The sequence below is a fragment of the Salmo trutta genome, chromosome 2 (assembly GCF_901001165.1).
Source record: "Salmo trutta chromosome 2, fSalTru1.1, whole genome shotgun sequence".
NCBI lineage: Eukaryota > Metazoa > Chordata > Actinopteri > Salmoniformes > Salmonidae > Salmo > Salmo trutta.
In genome coordinates, this window is record NC_042958.1 from 7,577,689 (window position 1) to 7,595,431 (window position 17,743).

Consider the following 17,743-nt stretch of genomic DNA (forward strand, 5'->3'; position numbering starts at 1 on the left):
AATTGTATGTGTGGGGTTCAGAGATGAAGTAGTCATTCACTATTACTGCACACAGTGAGTCCATGCAACTTATTATGCGAATTGTTAAGCAAATCTTTACTCCTGAACTTATTCATGTTTGTCATAAGAAAGGGGTTGATACTAATTGACTCAAGATATTTCATCTTTTAATTTATTTTTGAATTCAAAACATCATTCCACATTATTGGGTATTGTGTGTAGGCCAGTGACACATCTGAATGTAATACATTTTAATGAAATATGTAAAATGTTGGACCAATAAGACCAAAAGATTTCATGGAAATTGAATGTAAAGGTTTTAATCACAGTGCAATTAATAAACAACCTTACATTCAGCCTCAGGTGTTTCTTTGATTTAACACTCAACATAAAAACTGACACAATAACTTCAAAATAGATATAAACTGAAAATAGATAATATTGTTATTCTGGGAACTGCCCCATAGATGAAGAGAAACAGATGCTCTGTGAGCTCAACATTCAAAATAAATGGTCCAAAATAAAGAGTAGCCTACATCATCGTATCAACACTATAGTAACAGTTACCGTAAATTCCGGACTGTATATTCCGGACTAACTTTTTTGTCAAGCTTTGAACCTCGCGGCTTAAACAATGACGCGGCTAATATATGCATTTTTCCTGCTTTCAATTTTTTTTTTCCAAAAAAACATTCTGTGACGTGCTCAGTTTTTTGGCGGCATGAAGCTTTCATTAGACCAATGAAATTGCCGAACGGGTTAAGGTCAAACAACTTTTTTGTTTACTGTTTAGATTAAATCGAGCGCTCTCAAACTTATAGTAGTCATTTTGTCACCCTCATCATGGCAAAGACACGGAGAAATGCATATGATGCAGCTTTCAAGTTGAAGGCGATTGATCTGGCTGTTGGAAAAGGAAATTGAGCTGCTGCACGGGAGCTTGGTCTTAATGAGTCGATGATAAGACGTTGGAAACAGCAGCGTGAGGAATTGACTCAGTGCAAAAAGACAACTAAAGCTTACTGCTCATTATTTTTTTTTTGTTACATGCCGTGTTTCGTTAAAGCCTATTTATTTTTGTTACAAGCTGTGTTTCGTTAAAGCCTATTTATTTTTGTAACAAGCCGTGTTTCGTTAAAGCCTGTGTAAAGTTCATTTGTTTCAATGTACCGGTAGGCACCTGCGGCTTATAAACATGTGCGGCTTATTTATGTTAAAAAAAAAAAAAAAAATGTAATTCAGTGGGTGCGGCTAAAATTCAGGTGCACTTAATAGTCCGGAAATTACGGTAAACACTTTTCAACCCAGCAAATTCTACAAATATGCAGATAATCAAAGAGCAAACAATTATAAATGTAACAAAAGTACCAATAGAAAACAGATACACAATGACAATACTGTACAAAAAAACACTTAATACCCATTGGAAAAATAATTAACATGCACCTCTTTAACTCACTTGTGCATAAAGCCCATCTAGGTAGTTAAGAGGTGGTTCCTGAGCCATTCTCCCAGTCACGTTGACTTCAGCGTACTCACTCTCCTGTCCCTGGACCCTGTCCTGGGCTGCAGCTGGGGTCTCTTTGGTTCGTAGTTTGGAGAAGTCTATGTCACCGTAGTGGATCTCTTCAGGCTGGTCTTCTGCAGGTTCCTCTGGTTTCTCTCCAGCTGTGGCCTGGTCAGCACACACTGTCCCAACCGGGGAGTTCTGTGGAGAGAACACAGAGAGAGGAACAGGTGTAAAGCTCTAAGCTCAGTCATTTGTAAAACTCTAAGGTCAGCAGGTTACACAACACATACTGAGGGGATGTCAATGAAAATGTCAATTCAACTGACAGGTGTAAAGAGTCACATTTTGCAAGGAAACACTGTCAAAGTCCAACAGCTATTCTGTTATCATTGCATGTTCTTAAATGATGTGGCATTGCTTTCGGTGTGGTCATCTCCCCTAAACTTCCTCTGAAATAATGTTAACCTCATGGCTTTAAATAGTTTCAGCATTAATTCAGTACTTTCTTAGATACATTTTGTAGATGGGTTTTGAAAGTTGAGCCTTATTCCCACCTGTCCCTGTGGACTGTCTGTCCTTTCAAGTCCATCGTGGAGCCTCGAGTTTCTCCTCCTGGAAGACATTTAGAAAGGCCTTCTGAATGCACTGAGAGGGTTTTCATATGAAAAAGCACAAACACAGCATAAATAAAATTGTTTTGCGTTGATGCCAGGAATAGTTTTTACCATACAAAAAGACTGATCAGGCTGATAAGCAAAAAGGCCCCCAGAGTTCCTGCTGCAATCCCAAAAGCCATTGAGGTTTCTTGCCCTGAAAATACAGCACATATTATGGTCAATTGTCACAAAAAGATCTCTAAAGTACACTACATGACCAAAAGTATGTGGACACCTGCTCTTTGAACATCTCATTCCAAAATCATGGGCATTAATATGGAATATAGAATGTCATTGTATGCTGTAGGGTTAAGAATTCCCTTCACTGGAACTAAGGGGCCTAGCCCAAACCATGAAAAACATCCCCAGACCATTATTCCTCATCCACCGAACTTTACAGTTGGCACTATGCATTGGGGCAGGTAGTGTTCTCCTGGAATCCTTCAAAACCCAGATTGTTCCGCCGGACTGCCAGATGGTGAATCGTATATTCAACACGCCAGAGAACGGATTTCCACTTCTCCAGAGTACAATGGCAGTGAGCTTTACACCACTGCAGCTGATTCTTGGCATTGCGCATAGTGATCTTAGGCTTGAGTGCGGCTGTTCGGCCATGGAAACCCATTTCATGAAGCCCTCAACAAACAGTTATTGTGCTGCCGTTGCTTCCAAAGGCAGTTTGGACCTCGGTAGTGAATGTTGCCATCCTACTGCCAATGTTTGTCTACGGAGATTGCATGGCTGTGTGCTCGATTTTAAACACCTGTCAGCAACATATGGGGCTTTAATAGCTGAATCCACGCATTTGAAGGGGTGTCCACATACCTTTGTATATATATATAGTGTATATGTAACCTAAGATTGTGCCCTATGTGCCCGTTTTACCTTTAATTGCCAGCTGCACTTCCTTTGACTTGCCACAGCCGTGACTATTTCTTGCTTCACAGTAGTACAGTCCTCCATCACCAACAGTCACATTGAGGGAGTAACTCTGTCCAGATGCTACCTGTATTGGTTTACCCCCACTGATCTGGAACCAGGTGAAGTTTGTCACAGGAGGGTTGGCTGTACTGCTGCAGGTCAGATTAACACAGCTGTCCACTAATACTGGACCAGCTGGACTGATGGAGGCCGAGGTGTCCTTAGGAGAGACTGAGGGAGAGGGGTTCATTTAGAATGTATCTGGATATGGTATATTGAATAGTCTCATCAAAACCACTCTGTTACAATCATCAGTGAAAACATGATAGAATGATCTATTCTACAGGAACCTGTGACTAAATCTTACATGAAACGTTAAGCATCATGTTACGTTCAGCTGTCTTGTTGCTTGCCCCTACTGGGTAGACTGCAGTACAAGTGATGTTCATCTTATGATTAAGGTACGACGAAGTGAAGGTCACCGTGGAGAGAACTGATTTGGTTTGGTCTGGATTCTCCTGCAGTTGGTTCTCAGTTGTGAACTGTGTTGGGAGAGTCCATGTCAGCTCAGGGGGGTGTTCAGGACAGGGAGCGACAGCAGAGCAGTTCAAACTGACAGGGGTCCCTTCTTTCACCTCACCTGAGACAGTAAGGATGGGACTGGAAGGCCAATCTGCAATACATTGTAGGTAAATATATTTTACACTAAAAGTTAAAATGTCCACTTGCTCTACTCTTATCTTTGATGCAAGGAATCTAAACTGGGGAAAAAATGGTTGGTTAAAAGTTAAATTGTCACTTACCTTTGACAACGATATCAACAGACTTTCCAGTGTCTGTTGCACGGAATGGTTGACTCTCAATCCTGAAGTAGTATATATTAGTGTAACTGGTGGTTACATTGAAGAAGACTGTGGTGCAGTTCTTCTGGGACATGTTTCCAGTTATGTTCCCTTGATATCTGTTGACCGTCTTACTACTGTTAAATATCACTCTGTTCAGATGCCCATCAAACTTTGGTGATTCTTTAATCCAGACTCCAGAGATCGGCATTGTGCTGTTAAATGTATTCTTACGTTGTTCAGCAACATCAAATGAACATGGGATTTGCACGCAGGAGCCAGTCAGTACACCCAGTCTATCTGGCATTGTGGCGATCAAATGTCGTTGGCAAAAACAGGCCAAAACACCTGGAACATGAAGGACAACATCAGGGAGGTAATGTGATCTTTTCAGTACATTCAACCTCTCCTTCTGTAGGAAAATATATTAACACATTTCAATATACAGATGATTCCTGATGTCACGACTCCATGTCCTAAACTGGATCATGAACATTTCTGGAGCACAGAATGTTTGAATCCAGACTATTAAACTCTACTTATCAGGAGTCAACTGTACACTTTTCTATACATTGAGACAGATGGGAATATAGCTCATACCATGATATATCATCACTTGTACTTATTCCTCTGTCTGATTCATAACTAGTTGTTGCTGTGTGGAAGACTCACCTGACATAAAGAGGCCAATGAGAAAAAACATGTTCTCAGGACAAGCCATGTGAGAACTCACACACTACTGATCACCTGAAACAGTACAAACATACACTTACTGGTAGAGTAGCTTAACTCACACACTACTGATAACCTGAAACAGTACAAACATACACACATTTTGTAACTCACAACACACTGCCCCTCCATACCTTTAGGCTCAAACCCAACACCTGAGCACTCCACTCCCCCACCCCTACAGGAGGGCAGCTCCCGCTCAGGCTGTCCACCCCTACAGGAGGGGAGCTTCCGCTCAGGCTGTCCACCCATACAGGAGGGCAGCTCCCGCTCAGGCTGTCCACCCCTACAGGAGGGCAGCTCCCGCTCAGGCTGTCCAAGCTCTTTTCAGTCCTGGCACCTCAATGTTTGGAACCAGTTTCCCCCTGAAGCTACCTGCCCATCTTGCGAAAACATCAGAAACCTCTTCAGGGCATCTTAAATAATCCCACAGCACCCCCCCCCCCCTTCCCAGCCCGACCTCAAAAAAGCCTTTTGTGAACTAACATTGACCCCCCCCAACACACACTAGCTCTAACTTTGCTGATACCTACTTGAGTGTACTTACTATGAATGTAATGTGGTTGTCCCACCTAACTATCTTAAGATAGCCTTCCCTGTAGCTCAGTTGGTAGAGCATGGTGTTTGCAAACACCAGGGTTGTGGGTTTGATTCCCACGGGGGGCCAGCACAGAAAAAAAAATGTATGAAATGTAATGTATGCTTTCACTAACTGTATGTCGCTCTGGATAAGAGTGTCTGCTAAATGACTAAAATGTAAAAATGTAAGATGAATACACTAACTGTATGTCGCTCTGGATAAGAGTGTCTGCTAAATGTATTACATTGAACCTTAATGTGTACAGTGCATTCGGAAAGGATTCAGACCTCTTGACTTTTCCCCCCTCATTGTTACGTTGTTCTAAAAAAGGATGCAATTGTTTTCTGCCCTCAATCTACACACAATACCCCATAATAACAAAAAAAAAAAATTTTTTTAGAAATGTTATGTCATTATGGGGTATTGTGTGTGTATTGATAAAGAAAAATAATTTCATGCATTTTACAATAAGACTAAAGTAACAAAATGTGGAAAAAAGGGAAGGGGTCTGAATTCTTTCCCAACACAGTGTATGGCTTTCAGTTGTGAAGCTATAACATGAACCAACAGCAGCACCTTTAACATTTCAAATCATCACCAGTAATAACATTTCAGTGAGTCTTAACATTAAAATGCAAAGATAGTGAAGAAGTCGACACTTGCCTTACAATCTTGAAAACCGATCACAGAAAAAGGAGATGACAGCACACCCATAGTAAGTTCTGACAAACTGAAGTGTTGCAATTCAAGTTGGACAACGGCACATGATGTACTTCCTATTCCTTATAAGTGTACAAAATTATTTGCATTTTCAAAAGCAAGTAGTATTATTTTCTACTAATTATATACAGTACCGGTCCAAAGTTTGGACACACCTACTCAAGGGTTTACCCTTTTACTATTGTCTACATTGTAGAATAATAGTGAAGACATCAAAACGAAGAAATAACACATATGGAATCATGTAGTAACCAAAAAAGTGTTAAACAAATCAAAATATATTTTATATTTCAGATTCTTGAAATTAGCCACCCTTTGCCTTGATGACAGCCGTGCACACTCTTGGTATTCTCTCAACCAGCTTCATGAGGTTGTCACCTGGAATGCATTTCAATTAACAGCTGTGCCTTGTTAAAAGTTAATTTGTGTAATTTCTTTCCTTCTTAATTCATTTCAGCCAATCAGCTGTGTTGTGACAAGGTAGGGGTGGTATACAGAAGATGGTCTTTTACCAAATAGGTCTAAGCCCATAATTGTATTTTTTTAATTTTAAATTGAACCTTTATTTAACTAGGCAAGTCAGTTAAGAACAAACTATTATTTACAATGACTGTCTACCCCGGCCAAAGCTGGGCCAATTGTGCGCCGCCCTATGAGACTCCCAATCATTGCCGGACATGATACAGCCTGGAATCAAACCAGGGACAGTGACGCCTCTTGCACTGAGATGCAGTGCCTAAGACCACTGCACCACTCGGGAGCCCATATTATGGCAAGAACAGCTCAAATAAGCAAAGAGAAATGACAGTCCATCATTACTTTAAGACATGAACGTGAGTCAATGTGGAAAATGTCAAGAACTTTGAGCGTTTCTTTAAGTGCAGTCTCAAAAACCATCAAGGCCTATGATGAAACTGGTTCTCATGAGGACCGCAACAGGAAAGGAAGACCCAGAGTTACCTCTGCTACAGAGGATAAGTTCATTAGTTACCAGCCTCAGAAATTGCAGCCCAAACAAATGCTTCAGAGTTCAAGTAACAGACACATCTCAACATCAACTGTTCAGAGGAGACTGTGTGAATCAGGCCTTCATGGTCGAATTACTTCAAAGAAAGCACAACTAAAAGACATCAATAAGAAGACTTGCTTCGGCCAAGAAACACAAGTAATGGACATGAGACTGGTGGAAATCTGTCCTTTGGTCTGGAGTCAAAATTAGATTTTTGGTTCTAAATGCCATGTCTTTGTGAGACGCAGAGTAGGTGAACGGAAGATCTCTCTATGTTTGGTTCCAACCGTGAAGCATGGAGGATGATTTGTGATGGTGCTTTGCTGGTGACACTGTCAATGATTTAGAATGCAAGGCACACTTAACCAGCATGGCTACCACAGCATTCTGCAGCGATACGCCATCTCATCTGGCTTGCGCTTAGTGGGACTATCGTTTTTTCCCCTACAGGACAATGACCTAACACACCTCCAGGCTGTGTAAGGGCTATTTGACCAAGAATGAGAGTGATAAGAGTGCTGAATCACAGAGTACTTTGTTGAAGCACCTATGGCAGTGATTACAGCTCGAGTCTTCTTGGGTATTACGCTACAAGCTTGGTACACCTGTATTTGGGGAGTGTCTCCCATTCCTCTCTGCAGACTCTCTCAAGCTCTGTCAGGTTGGATGGGGAGCATCACTGACTGCACAGCTATTTTCAGGTCTCTCCATACATGTTAGATCAGGTTCAAGTCCGGGCTCTGGCTAGGCCACTCAAGGACATTCAGAGACTTGTCCAAAAGCCACTCCTGCCTTGTTTTAGATGTGTGCTTAGAGTCATTCTGTTGGAAGGTGAACCTTTGCCCCAGTCTGAGATCCTGAGCAGGTTTGAGTCAAGGATCTCCGTACTTTGTTCCGTTCACCTTTCCCTCGATCCTGACTAGTCTCCCAGTCCCTGCCACTGAAAGACATCCAATGGAAGCCAATGTGTTCATGGGGGACTTCAGTGCTGCAGAAATATTTGGGTAACCTTCCCCAAATCTGTGCCTCGACACAATCCTGTCTCGGCACTCTAAGGACAATTCCTTCAACCTCATGGCTTGGTTTTTGCTTTGACATGCACGGTCAACTGTGGGACCTTATATAGACAGGTGTGTGCCTTTCCAAAATCATGTCCAATCAATTGAATTTACCACAGGTGGACTCCAATCAAGTTGTAGAAACATCAAGGATGATCAATGGAAACAAGATGCACCTAAGCTCAATTTTGAGTCTCATAGCACAGTCTGAATACTAATGTAAATAAGGTATTCCTGTTTATAAATATGCAAACATTTTTAAAAACCTGGTTTTCGCTTTGTCATTATGGGGTAGTGTGTGTAGATTGATGAGGGGAAAAAAAGTATTTAATCCATTTTAGAATAAGGCTGTAATATATCAAAATGTGGAAAAAGTCAAGGGGTCTGAATACTTCCTGAATGCACTGTATATATATAAAAAAAAAATGACAGTATTAATTTAACATGATGCTTTTAAAGTTTACACAAGAATGGAAATGTGCTATAAAAACATTTCCCCTTTCTAATGACTCAACTCTTGAACATTTTGTTTGTCATATTGATAGTGCAACAAAGCTTCAGCAAGAGGTGCCTCTCCTCTAGCTCTGACTTGAACGGGAATGCATGTTCCATTTAATTTGTTATAAAAAAATTCAAGCCAAAAGCCATTATTTTTTACAACTTTTATTCAACAAAAAAATAAACATTCATAAAACTTGCCTAGTTCAACATGAAAAACAGACTTGATCAGACACACTATAATTGTAGTAAGTAATTGTAGCTGAGTGATTCATACACTCCTGCACTAACTTCTGCTTTACTTGCTTCACTTCCTGTTTGTAGTCTATTTGCCCTTCTTAAATTTGCCTGGGGTTGCTCCGGTCTTCTGTTTCTTCTTGTTGGATCCCTTTGTCTCAGGTTCCTAAACAAGGAGGAAGTAGAGGATTATTTTAACATGGATACAGTATGGTCGAGAGATTCCATCTCTCTCTCTTAAGACAATCTGTAATAGAACGAGCTGTCAACCATTTAGATTGTACAGGTTTCTAGCTCCACACTTCCCTCTCTGAAACCCATGAGTGTGCCATGCTGTCAAGTATGTGATGTAGTGTCCTAAGCACCTTGCGTTTTGATGACAGAGACCCTGTGATGGTGAAGAAGGTGTCCAGTCGTCCCTGTGTGCTGCCCTGTCGGCTCTTCAGAATCTTCTTACAGCCGTTCTTGATGCGGTCCTCACTGAAAACACACACACACACACACACACACACACACACACACACACACACACACCTCAAAGGATGAGTCACAAACTTCATCACTCAAACATGCATGCATACGCACACATTGTGATATTGTTGTATGGTGGTATTGAACATGTTGTGTATATGTGGTGGTGTAGAGATGTTATATGATGTACTGTTTTATCTTTAGTTCATTCAGAACAAACCTAGTTTACTGTTTTATCTTTGGTTTTATATATAATGTTGGTGCTTTGGTGTGTTTGGATGCAAGGAAGAGTAGCTTAAGGGGATCCCTAATAAATACAAAATACCAACCATGGCATAACATGTGGATCTGGTGTGGAATTGGGGTGGCAGGTAGTCTAGCGGTTAAGAGCGTTGGACCAATAACCGAAAGGTCACTGGTTCGAATCCCTGAGCCAACTAGGTGAAAATCTGTCAATGTGTCCTTGAGCAAGGCTCTTAACCCTAATTGCTCCTGTAAGTCGCTCTGGATAATAGTGTCTGCTAAAATGTAAATGTTAACATTTAAAACAGTGAAAAAGCAGCAGTAGTCTACAAGCACAGCACCACTTAGAATAATTGACAGATTTAGAACACAGAAGTGTGACTGAAGCATCTATTCTACTATTTACACCATTTGGGGCAAATCCCAACTTCCACTTTAGTTGAATTTCCGCTTAGTCATGTGATGACATCAAATGGGAGAATTTAGGACTCACCCCTGACATTCTAAACTCACATAAATCATTGAGTTATGAGTATTAAAGCTCTGTTTGACACAGGTGTTACTTTTATGCCATATATATATATATATATATATGGGCCAATAATGTTCATTACTCAGACTCAGTCACCTGAACTGTTTCTCTGCACACATGAACTGGATCAGGGCGTCCTCGTCAGGCTCGCTCCACTTGAGGTCTACGGTGGAGCAGTCCACCACGTCAGGCTGCAGGAACAGCCCTCTGGCTTCCTTATACAGCCAGTCCTCTGGGGCAGGGTGCTTCTGCAAGGGGCCAAGGAGACAGACAGACTGACTTCTGGGACAGGGAGAACTGCTGCATCGTTGTTTTGAACTTAAACTAAGGACTGTTAGTAATGTGGGAGTGTCCTGAATGTCTGCACTGAAGAGGAGCAAGTTATAACAATGGAGAACGTAATACAGTGAACACTACTTAGCTACAGACAGTCAGTACTCACAGACGAGTCGATGTTCTCCAGAATCTCCTCGATGGAGCCGTGTTGTCTGATCAAGTCAATGGCTCTCTTGGGCCCGATTCCCTTGATGGTACCACAGTAGTCACAGCCCAGCAGTATGCACAGGTCTATGAACTGAGAGAGGCGAGAGAGGGGAGAGTGAGTGGTAGAGGACTACACAGTTACAAACAAAAGGTCATGATTCTGATGTCACAACATGACATAAGACAGGGGGGGTGGTATGTTTGGAGATACCTGCTCATGGGTCAGATTAATGTCCTGCAGAAGGCGAGTGAACTGGAACTCCTGGATAGGAAGCTTTCTAGGATAGAGGAACATAAATGTTATAAAACTAAAAAAATGAATATCTAACACAAATACAATAACATACACCGCTTTTTCTACTGTTAAAATAGGACCACAAACTGTATGGCTGTGATGCTGCAAATACAGTATAATGGGATGAAAAGATAGGTAATGATTAAGGTAGTATAGGAACTGCAGTAGTACTTGGCTTCGCTGGCAGTGAGGTGCCTTAGTAGGACCCCTGTTCCAAAAGTCAGACCATCCATATCCTCTGTTGCAGTGGCAAACACCTTCCCAGCCTTAACCAGAGCAGCACAGCTCGCCTCGGCCTCACACGGAGCCTAGAGGGTGAGATGGGAGATAGTGAAGATACAATCAAAACAGAACAAATGAACTAGCCAAACAGAAATAGTATCAGATCCCCAAATGGGCACATTTAATGCCCGACATATGTACGCAGGCCAGGTAGCCTATAGGCCTACTTCTAAGCGTAATCAGGTGCATGTCCTTGCTCCACATTGACAGGAGCGCACCAAACAAAAGACAATGACTAAATTGACAAAACTCTTAAAGGGAATGAAATAAACCTCTAATTGTTTCTCACAAGTGTTGCATAGGTTGCACACTGTGAAAACAATGTCCACTCCCGACAACGAGAATGGTAAAAGGAATAATAATATATTGAATGCATTAACAGAAATGACCGTAACCAAACTAACATTGTAGATAAAAAAATTAGAGGAAGTAACAGTAAATGTACTACTGGTGATAACCCTATCTATATGTACATACTACCTCAATCAGCCTGACTAACCGGTGTCTGTATGTAGCCTCGCTACGTTTATAGCCTCGCTACTGTATATAGCCTGTCTTTTTACTTCTTTACTTACAGTTCGTTCACCCAACACCTTTTTTGCACTATTGGTTAGAGCCTGTAAGTAAGCATTTCACTTGTTGTATTCGGCACATGTGACAAACTGATTTGATATATGTAATGGGGAATTGACAAACTAACAATCAAATGCAAACAATTCACACAACGCAGTTATGAAACAATGAATGTGCACAAATTGGCGGGAGAGAGCACATTCTGGAGACAGAAGTGCATCTGGGTGCTGCATAGTCAATCTGACGTCTGCACCTTTACGGTGATACAGCATCTGCAAAAGCCAGAGCATTCAGTGCAGAGCTGTTGTGAAGGAAGTTGTCAAGGAAGTGAGTTTGTGTTTAAACAGGATGTACCGCCCTCACCTACCGTCAACCAATCATGTCAATACGGAGCTATACAGAGCCCTCCGCATTGTTACAACATTTGGGAGGCGCATGGCGTTGCAGCACGGAGCTTGATTTGGCCTCTGCATGTCTGTGGATGCTCCACAGTTGCGTCACACCCTCCATATGGAGCCTCCACCACATTTTCAGATCAAGCATAAATTAGCTTTTAGTCTAGGCTTCCGCAATGGATTAGTTCATCGAGACGGCGTATGCTCGACAAAAAAAAAGATCTTTATGGACATAGGTATACCTAACTACATTCACATAACTTTCAACTGTTTATGATTGGCTAAGGAAAGGAACTAAACAGAGATTTAGACAAACCTCGATGTATGGCACCCCCATCAGGGTGAGCAGCTTCTTGCACTCGTCATTGTGTTGCCGGGTGACTTTCACCAGACGTTTACTGAACTTATCAATGTTCTCCTGCTCCCCTAGTGGTGAATAGGAAAATAGGTTGTCAATACACAATGCCATGGTGTAATTTCTGTTTGCATGCAAACATTAAGTAAATCAATGTGTTTGCAATGGGTGACTTGCTCTACCTGCTTCCTGTGCCTGGGCCAGCAGTTTCTCAGCCTCAGCCCTCCTCTCTCCTCTCTTCTCCAGCTAGAACCACAGAGAGAGAGAGAGACATAGAGCAGGCAAGCGAGTTAGATTGACACATTGTTCAATATTTGAGTAAATGCATGTAGACTAACCTTTCATCATACTGTCATTGATGCAGAGTAAGTTAAAATGAAGTATATTCTACATTGTAAAGGGACTTTTAGAAAAATGTGTATCTAAAAGTTGAGTGGAGGTTTGATTCAGAGGCTAATGTGACCTCAGCCTGTCTCACCTCTCCTGACTTCAGCTCTGGGGGCTTGCCATCAAACACATAGACAGGCTTGATCCCGTGCTCCAGCATGCGGATAGTCCGGTAGAACATGCCCATGAGATGGCTGAGGTTGCAAGAAAATTCACGTGACAAAACTGACTTCCGAGACTTGAAAATATCACATTAGAATGGTTTAGAAGAATATACAACGTATATTAATTCACTTCTTTAACGCTATATCTCACACATGCACGAGTAACTCAGCAGGCAAGCTGGAGCAAGCTAACGTTACCTTGTGGTCTCCCCATTCTCGTTTTGGAGCACATTACCATCCTGTCTGACAGCGACAAGGAACTGATACATACACATGGAGGCGTCTATTGCTATCTTCCGCCCTAAAGTAGTCAAGAGAACATGACAACATTGCAATGGCATGATACACCCCAAACATACACCACTGCATGACGAGAAAGCTTGGATGGCAACAAAGAACAGTAACGTTAGGTGGTTACCAAAGTAGTTCTTGATGTCTTGTTCCTTTATAGCAGATGGTGCCTGGTCTGCAATCAACTTTGCAAGCCCGTGAATTCCCATGGTGGAATGTGCTCTGCAAAACAATGAATGCGATAACGTTAGCAAGATGGCTAACGTTAGCAACTAGCTAGCTATGCATTGTGTACATGAAAGACTGCTACTGTCCTCCTCGACCTACATTATGATATTTGACTTGGTGCTGCATGATGAGATTTTAATGTAGATATGTTATGCAATATAGACGTTAATCAACTACCGACGTATCATGACTAACATGCGAACAAACCATTGTTTACCTGCGACTCACCGAATGTTCTAGTCGCGACACTTTTCCCGGAGTCCACTGCTTCGGGCGCGAGGACAATGCCTCAATTTCCCGCGAAATCCAAATCCAGACATTACAAATCGAGTGTTCGAATCGGTTCGAGTACAACGCCATAAACTATCCTTCATCGATTGATCGATAACTGATTAAAATGCCTGTGTCTTTGACTGAAAGTTAATAATCATATTTGATTGGTTAGAGAGATTAAGGTATAATCCAGTCGAGAGAAATATCCGTCATTTAATAAATACAGGATGGGTCGTATTTTAGCTCAGTACACATTACAGCAGTAAATATGCACACACGAAATGTTTATGATATATTATTTAAATGGTCAAATATGAGGGGTTCATTAATAATTATTTGGTGGCAAAGACATGTTTTGAAACTCTGTAGTGGTGTGTTTTTTGCTTCTTCACCCCGCCCACTCCGGAAAAATCAGCCGTCGTTATTTGATTTTTTAAGGTGAGGTGTCGGTCTCCTTCGATTCATGTGTCTTTAAAAGTACGATACATATCTGGATTCCTATATAATGCAAGTAGCACAATTGAACCAAAATTATCTTTTTTTTTAATCAATATTTAGATTAATCCCAGTAGGACATTGCTGAGGACTCGAGTAAGTATTATTGGGCCTGGAATCAGAGGAATCCAGCGGACAGACACGTTTGGTAGCATATAAATAAGTACGTTCTAGAGCTAGTTGATGCACGGCACGATAGCCAGTTCCTCGATGTACAGTTGAAGTCGGAGGTTTACATACGTCTTAGCCAAATACATTTAAACTCAGTTTTTCACAAATCCTGACATTTATTCCTAGTAAAAATTCCCTGTCTTGGGTTAGATAGGATCACCACTTTATTTTATGAATGTGAAATGTCAAAATAATAGTAGAGAGAATTATTGATTTCAGCTTTCTTTTATCACATTCCCAGTGGGTCAGAAGTTTACATACACTCAATTAGTATTTGGTAGCATTGCCTTTAAATTGTTTAACTTGGGTCAAACGTGTCGGGTAGCCTTCCATAAGCTTCCCACAATAAATTGGGTGAATTTTGGCCCATTCCTCCTGACAGAGCTGGTGTAACTGAGTCAGGTTTGTAGGCCTCCTTGCTTGCACACGCTTTTTCAGTTCTGCTCACATATTTTCTGTGGGATTGAGGTCAGGGCTTTGTGATGGCCACTCCAATACCTTGACTTTGTTGTCCATTTTGCCACAACTTTGGAAGTATGCTTGGGGTCATTGTCCATTTGGAAGACCCATTTGCGACCAAGCTTTAACTTCCTGACTGATGTCTTGAGATGTTGCTTCAATATATCCACAACACTTTCCTGCCTCATGATGCCATCTATTTTGTGAAGTGCACCAGTCCCTCCAGCAGCAAAGCACCCCTACAACATGATGCTGCCACCCCCATGCTTCACGGTTGGGATGGTGTTCTTCGGCTTGCAAGCCTCCCCCTTTTTCCTCCAAACATAATGATGGTCATTATGGCCGAACAGTTCTATTTTTATTTCATCAGACCAGAGGTAATTTCTCCAAAAAGTACAATCTTTGTCCCCATGTGCAATTGCAAACTGTAGTCTGGCTTTTTTTATGGCGGTTTTGGAGCATTGGCTTCTTCCTTGCTTTTAGGTTATGTCGATATAGGACTCGTTTTACTGTGGATATAGATACCTTTGTACCTGTTTCCTCCAGCATCTTCACAACCTCCTTTGCATCTTCATAAGGTCCTTTGCTGTTGTTCTGGGATTGATTTGCACTTTTCGCACCAGAGTACATTCATCTCTAGGAGACAGAATACATCTCCTTCCTGAGCAGTATGATGGCTGCGTGGTCCCACGGTATTTATACTTCCATACTATTGTTTGTACAGCTGAACATGGTACCTTCAGGCATTTGGAAATTGTTCCAAAGGATGAACCAGACTTGTGGAGGTCTACTTTTTTTTCTGAGGTCTTGGCTGATTTATTTTGATTTTCCCATGATGTCAAGCAAGAGGCATTGAGTTTGAAGGTAGGCCTTGAAATACATCCACAGGTACACCTCCACATCAAATTATGTCAATTTTGCTATTTTGCTATCAGAAGCTTCTAAAGCCAAGACATAATTTTCTGGAATTTTCCAAGCTGTTTAAAGGCACAGTCAACTTAGTGTATGTAAACTTCTGACCCACTGGAATTGTGATTAAGTGAAATAATCTGTCTATAAACAATTGTTGGAAAAATTACATGCACAAAGTAGATGTCCTAACTGACTTGCCAAAACTATAGTTTGTTAACAAGAAAGTTGTGGAGTGGTTGAAAAACGAGTTTAAATGACTCCAACCTAAGTGTATGTAAACTTCCGACTTGAACTGTAACTGGAGGACTTTAGATGAAAACAAGTATTGTGCATGTTTTAATGTAGTTAGTAGACTCAACACTGACTACAGACTCTCTGCTTAGAGTTCACTCCTGCAATGCACTATCGATGTGTTGTTATTTCACAGGTAGCAGTTGTTATATGGGTGATGGCTGTTGAATTGGCTTAATACCCCCCCCCCCCCCGCACTATGTTGACCCCACAGTTGTGTCAAGTTGTCTGGATGTCATTTGGGTGGTGGACCATTCTTGATACACACAGGAAACTGTTGAGCGTGGAAAAACCCAGCAGCACTGCCATTCTTGACACAAACTGGTGCGCCTGGCACCTACTACCATACCCCGTTCAAAGGCATTAAAATATTTTGTCTCGCCTCTTCACCCTCTGAAGGGCATACATAATCCATGTCCCAATTGTCTCAACACTTGAAAATCCTTCTTCATCCTGTCTCCTCCCCTTCATCTACACTGATTGAAGTGGATTTAACAAGTGACATTAATAAGTGATCATAGCTTTCACCTGGATTCACCTGATCAGTCTATGTAATGGGAAGAGCAGTTGTTCTTAATATTTGGTATACTCACTGTATATTTACCTATGGTGAAATGCTAATGTTTTGCAATAGTTTACTGTAATCCCTGAATATGCTTCTAGGCTTTTTGACACTTGACCTGTTCAACTCTTGCGGTACTGTATTCTTAATAAACTGAAACTCTATTAATTTTCAACAGGGCTCGTAATGGCTGAAATGGAGCATCCTACACAGCAAGGAGTCTGCAGGATGATAGGCTATTGCACATTGGTCCTGTGTCTCATGCCACAGATGACATGGGCTCAAGTGAGCTACATGCAAGGGGATCCCGAAACCCTACACGTCAACAAAGTTGGTCCTTACCACAACCCCCAGGGAACCTATCATTACTACATGTTGTCTGTTTGGAGGCCAAAAGAGGTCCATGAATACATATGAATATGGAAATATATGACTGATTTTGTGATTTTATGCTTGTACGGCTCTTCAGTTAACTGAAATGTATGTTAGCAGTACTGTATATAATATCTATATTAGGACTTAGCATATAATGTCGGAGAAACCTTTTTCCCCCAGGTGTTCCATAAGTCCCTTAGTGTGGGAGAAGTGCATGATGGAGATCGGATGACAGAGTCCCTGTATGAAATCAAATTCTGGGAGAATACAGGAAAAAAAGTCACTGCCAGCTAAGTCTAACAGAGAAAGAGGTATTTGCGTTCGGACAAAATACACACAACTTCACAGTACATTGCATAAGGGTCAGTCGGTCATTCTTCAGTTCTATCTCCCTTTACATCCCAGTACAGGCCCATGGCTTAGCCCAGATACATGTCTACGTGCTCTCACTGTGTGTGTCTGTCTATGTCTTTAATGTGTATGGAGGTGTCCAGGTGGACACACCTGGACTTCTACATCGTGTACAACGGCGACTCTGTGATCTTTGCCAACATCTCAGTGAAGGACTCCAAGCCAGTTTCAATTACAATAAAACTTTTACACAGTATGTGTGTATTTTCAGCAGGATGTGTGTTGTGTCTTGAACTGTTTAGTTTCAATTAATCTAAAGCTTCTCTCTTCTCTCCATCTCTGCTTGCACCTGACTCTCTGCACTCTTCTCCCTCCCTCCTCTCCCTTCTTCC

General features: G+C 41.5%; 2 protein-coding genes and 1 long non-coding RNA gene across 6 annotated transcripts; 1 reads left to right on the top strand and 2 right to left on the bottom strand.

Moving 5' to 3' along the window:
* Positions 1-1,192: 1,192 nt before the first annotated feature.
* On the bottom strand, positions 1,193-5,985 carry LOC115149690 (sialic acid-binding Ig-like lectin 6). 3 transcript variants are annotated; one of them, XM_029692612.1, is made up of 8 exons: positions 5,905-5,985; positions 4,602-4,676; positions 3,891-4,277; positions 3,455-3,760; positions 3,052-3,318; positions 2,236-2,320; positions 2,065-2,122; positions 1,193-1,708 (listed from the first exon to the last, which is right to left on the bottom strand). In XM_029692612.1, exons 2-8 carry the CDS (start codon positions 4,648-4,650, stop codon positions 1,451-1,453), a joined length of 1,410 nt encoding a protein of 469 aa, XP_029548472.1. In that variant the 5' UTR covers positions 4,651-4,676; positions 5,905-5,985; the 3' UTR covers positions 1,193-1,450. The 3 variants fall into 3 exon arrangements, with proteins under 3 accessions (XP_029548472.1, XP_029548475.1, XP_029548476.1); XM_029692615.1 differs by lacking the exon at positions 5,905-5,985 and adding an exon at positions 4,796-5,289; XM_029692616.1 differs by lacking the exon at positions 5,905-5,985 and having other exon boundaries at positions 1,194-1,708; positions 3,891-4,048; positions 4,164-5,289.
* A 2,701-nt stretch (positions 5,986-8,686) lies between these two features.
* fen1 (flap structure-specific endonuclease 1) lies at positions 8,687-13,758 on the bottom strand. 2 transcript variants are annotated; one of them, XM_029692653.1, is made up of 12 exons: positions 13,691-13,758; positions 13,362-13,456; positions 13,142-13,244; positions 12,871-12,973; positions 12,575-12,638; positions 12,354-12,463; positions 10,959-11,095; positions 10,704-10,770; positions 10,452-10,583; positions 10,106-10,257; positions 9,129-9,243; positions 8,687-8,929 (listed from the first exon to the last, which is right to left on the bottom strand). In XM_029692653.1, exons 2-12 carry the CDS (start codon positions 13,441-13,443, stop codon positions 8,852-8,854), a joined length of 1,143 nt encoding a protein of 380 aa, XP_029548513.1. In that variant the 5' UTR covers positions 13,444-13,456; positions 13,691-13,758; the 3' UTR covers positions 8,687-8,851. The 2 variants fall into 2 exon arrangements, with proteins under 2 accessions (XP_029548513.1, XP_029548511.1); XM_029692651.1 differs by having other exon boundaries at positions 13,680-13,750.
* Positions 13,759-13,974: 216 nt separating this feature from the next.
* LOC115149840 (uncharacterized) lies at positions 13,975-17,625 on the top strand. The gene is made up of 3 exons (XR_003866975.1): positions 13,975-14,173; positions 14,294-14,393; positions 16,804-17,625. It is a non-coding gene; the product is annotated as an uncharacterized LOC115149840 (long non-coding RNA).
* The last annotated feature ends 118 nt before the right edge of the window (positions 17,626-17,743 follow it).

Bases quoted from the DNA above. Each gene is read 5' to 3' on its own strand.
- fen1 (XM_029692653.1), bottom strand. From the start codon at position 13,443: ATGGGAATTCACGGGCTTGCAAAGTTGATTGCAGACCAGGCACCATCT. The intron at 13,245-13,361 runs GTAACCACCTAA...TGACTACTTTAG, and splicing joins AGACATCAAGAACTACTTTG to GGCGGAAGATAGCAATAGAC. The intron at 12,464-12,574 runs GTAGAGCAAGTC...ATTCACCACTAG, and splicing joins GGCCCAGGCACAGGAAGCAG to GGGAGCAGGAGAACATTGAT.
- LOC115149690 (XM_029692612.1), bottom strand. From the start codon at position 4,650: ATGGCTTGTCCTGAGAACATGTTTTTTCTCATTGGCCTCTTTATGTCA. The intron at 3,761-3,890 runs GTAAGTGACAAT...AATGTATTGCAG, and splicing joins TGTTGATATCGTTGTCAAAG to ATTGGCCTTCCAGTCCCATC. The intron at 1,709-2,064 runs GTGGGAATAAGG...TTCTCTCCACAG, and splicing joins CAGACAGTCCACAGGGACAG to AACTCCCCGGTTGGGACAGT.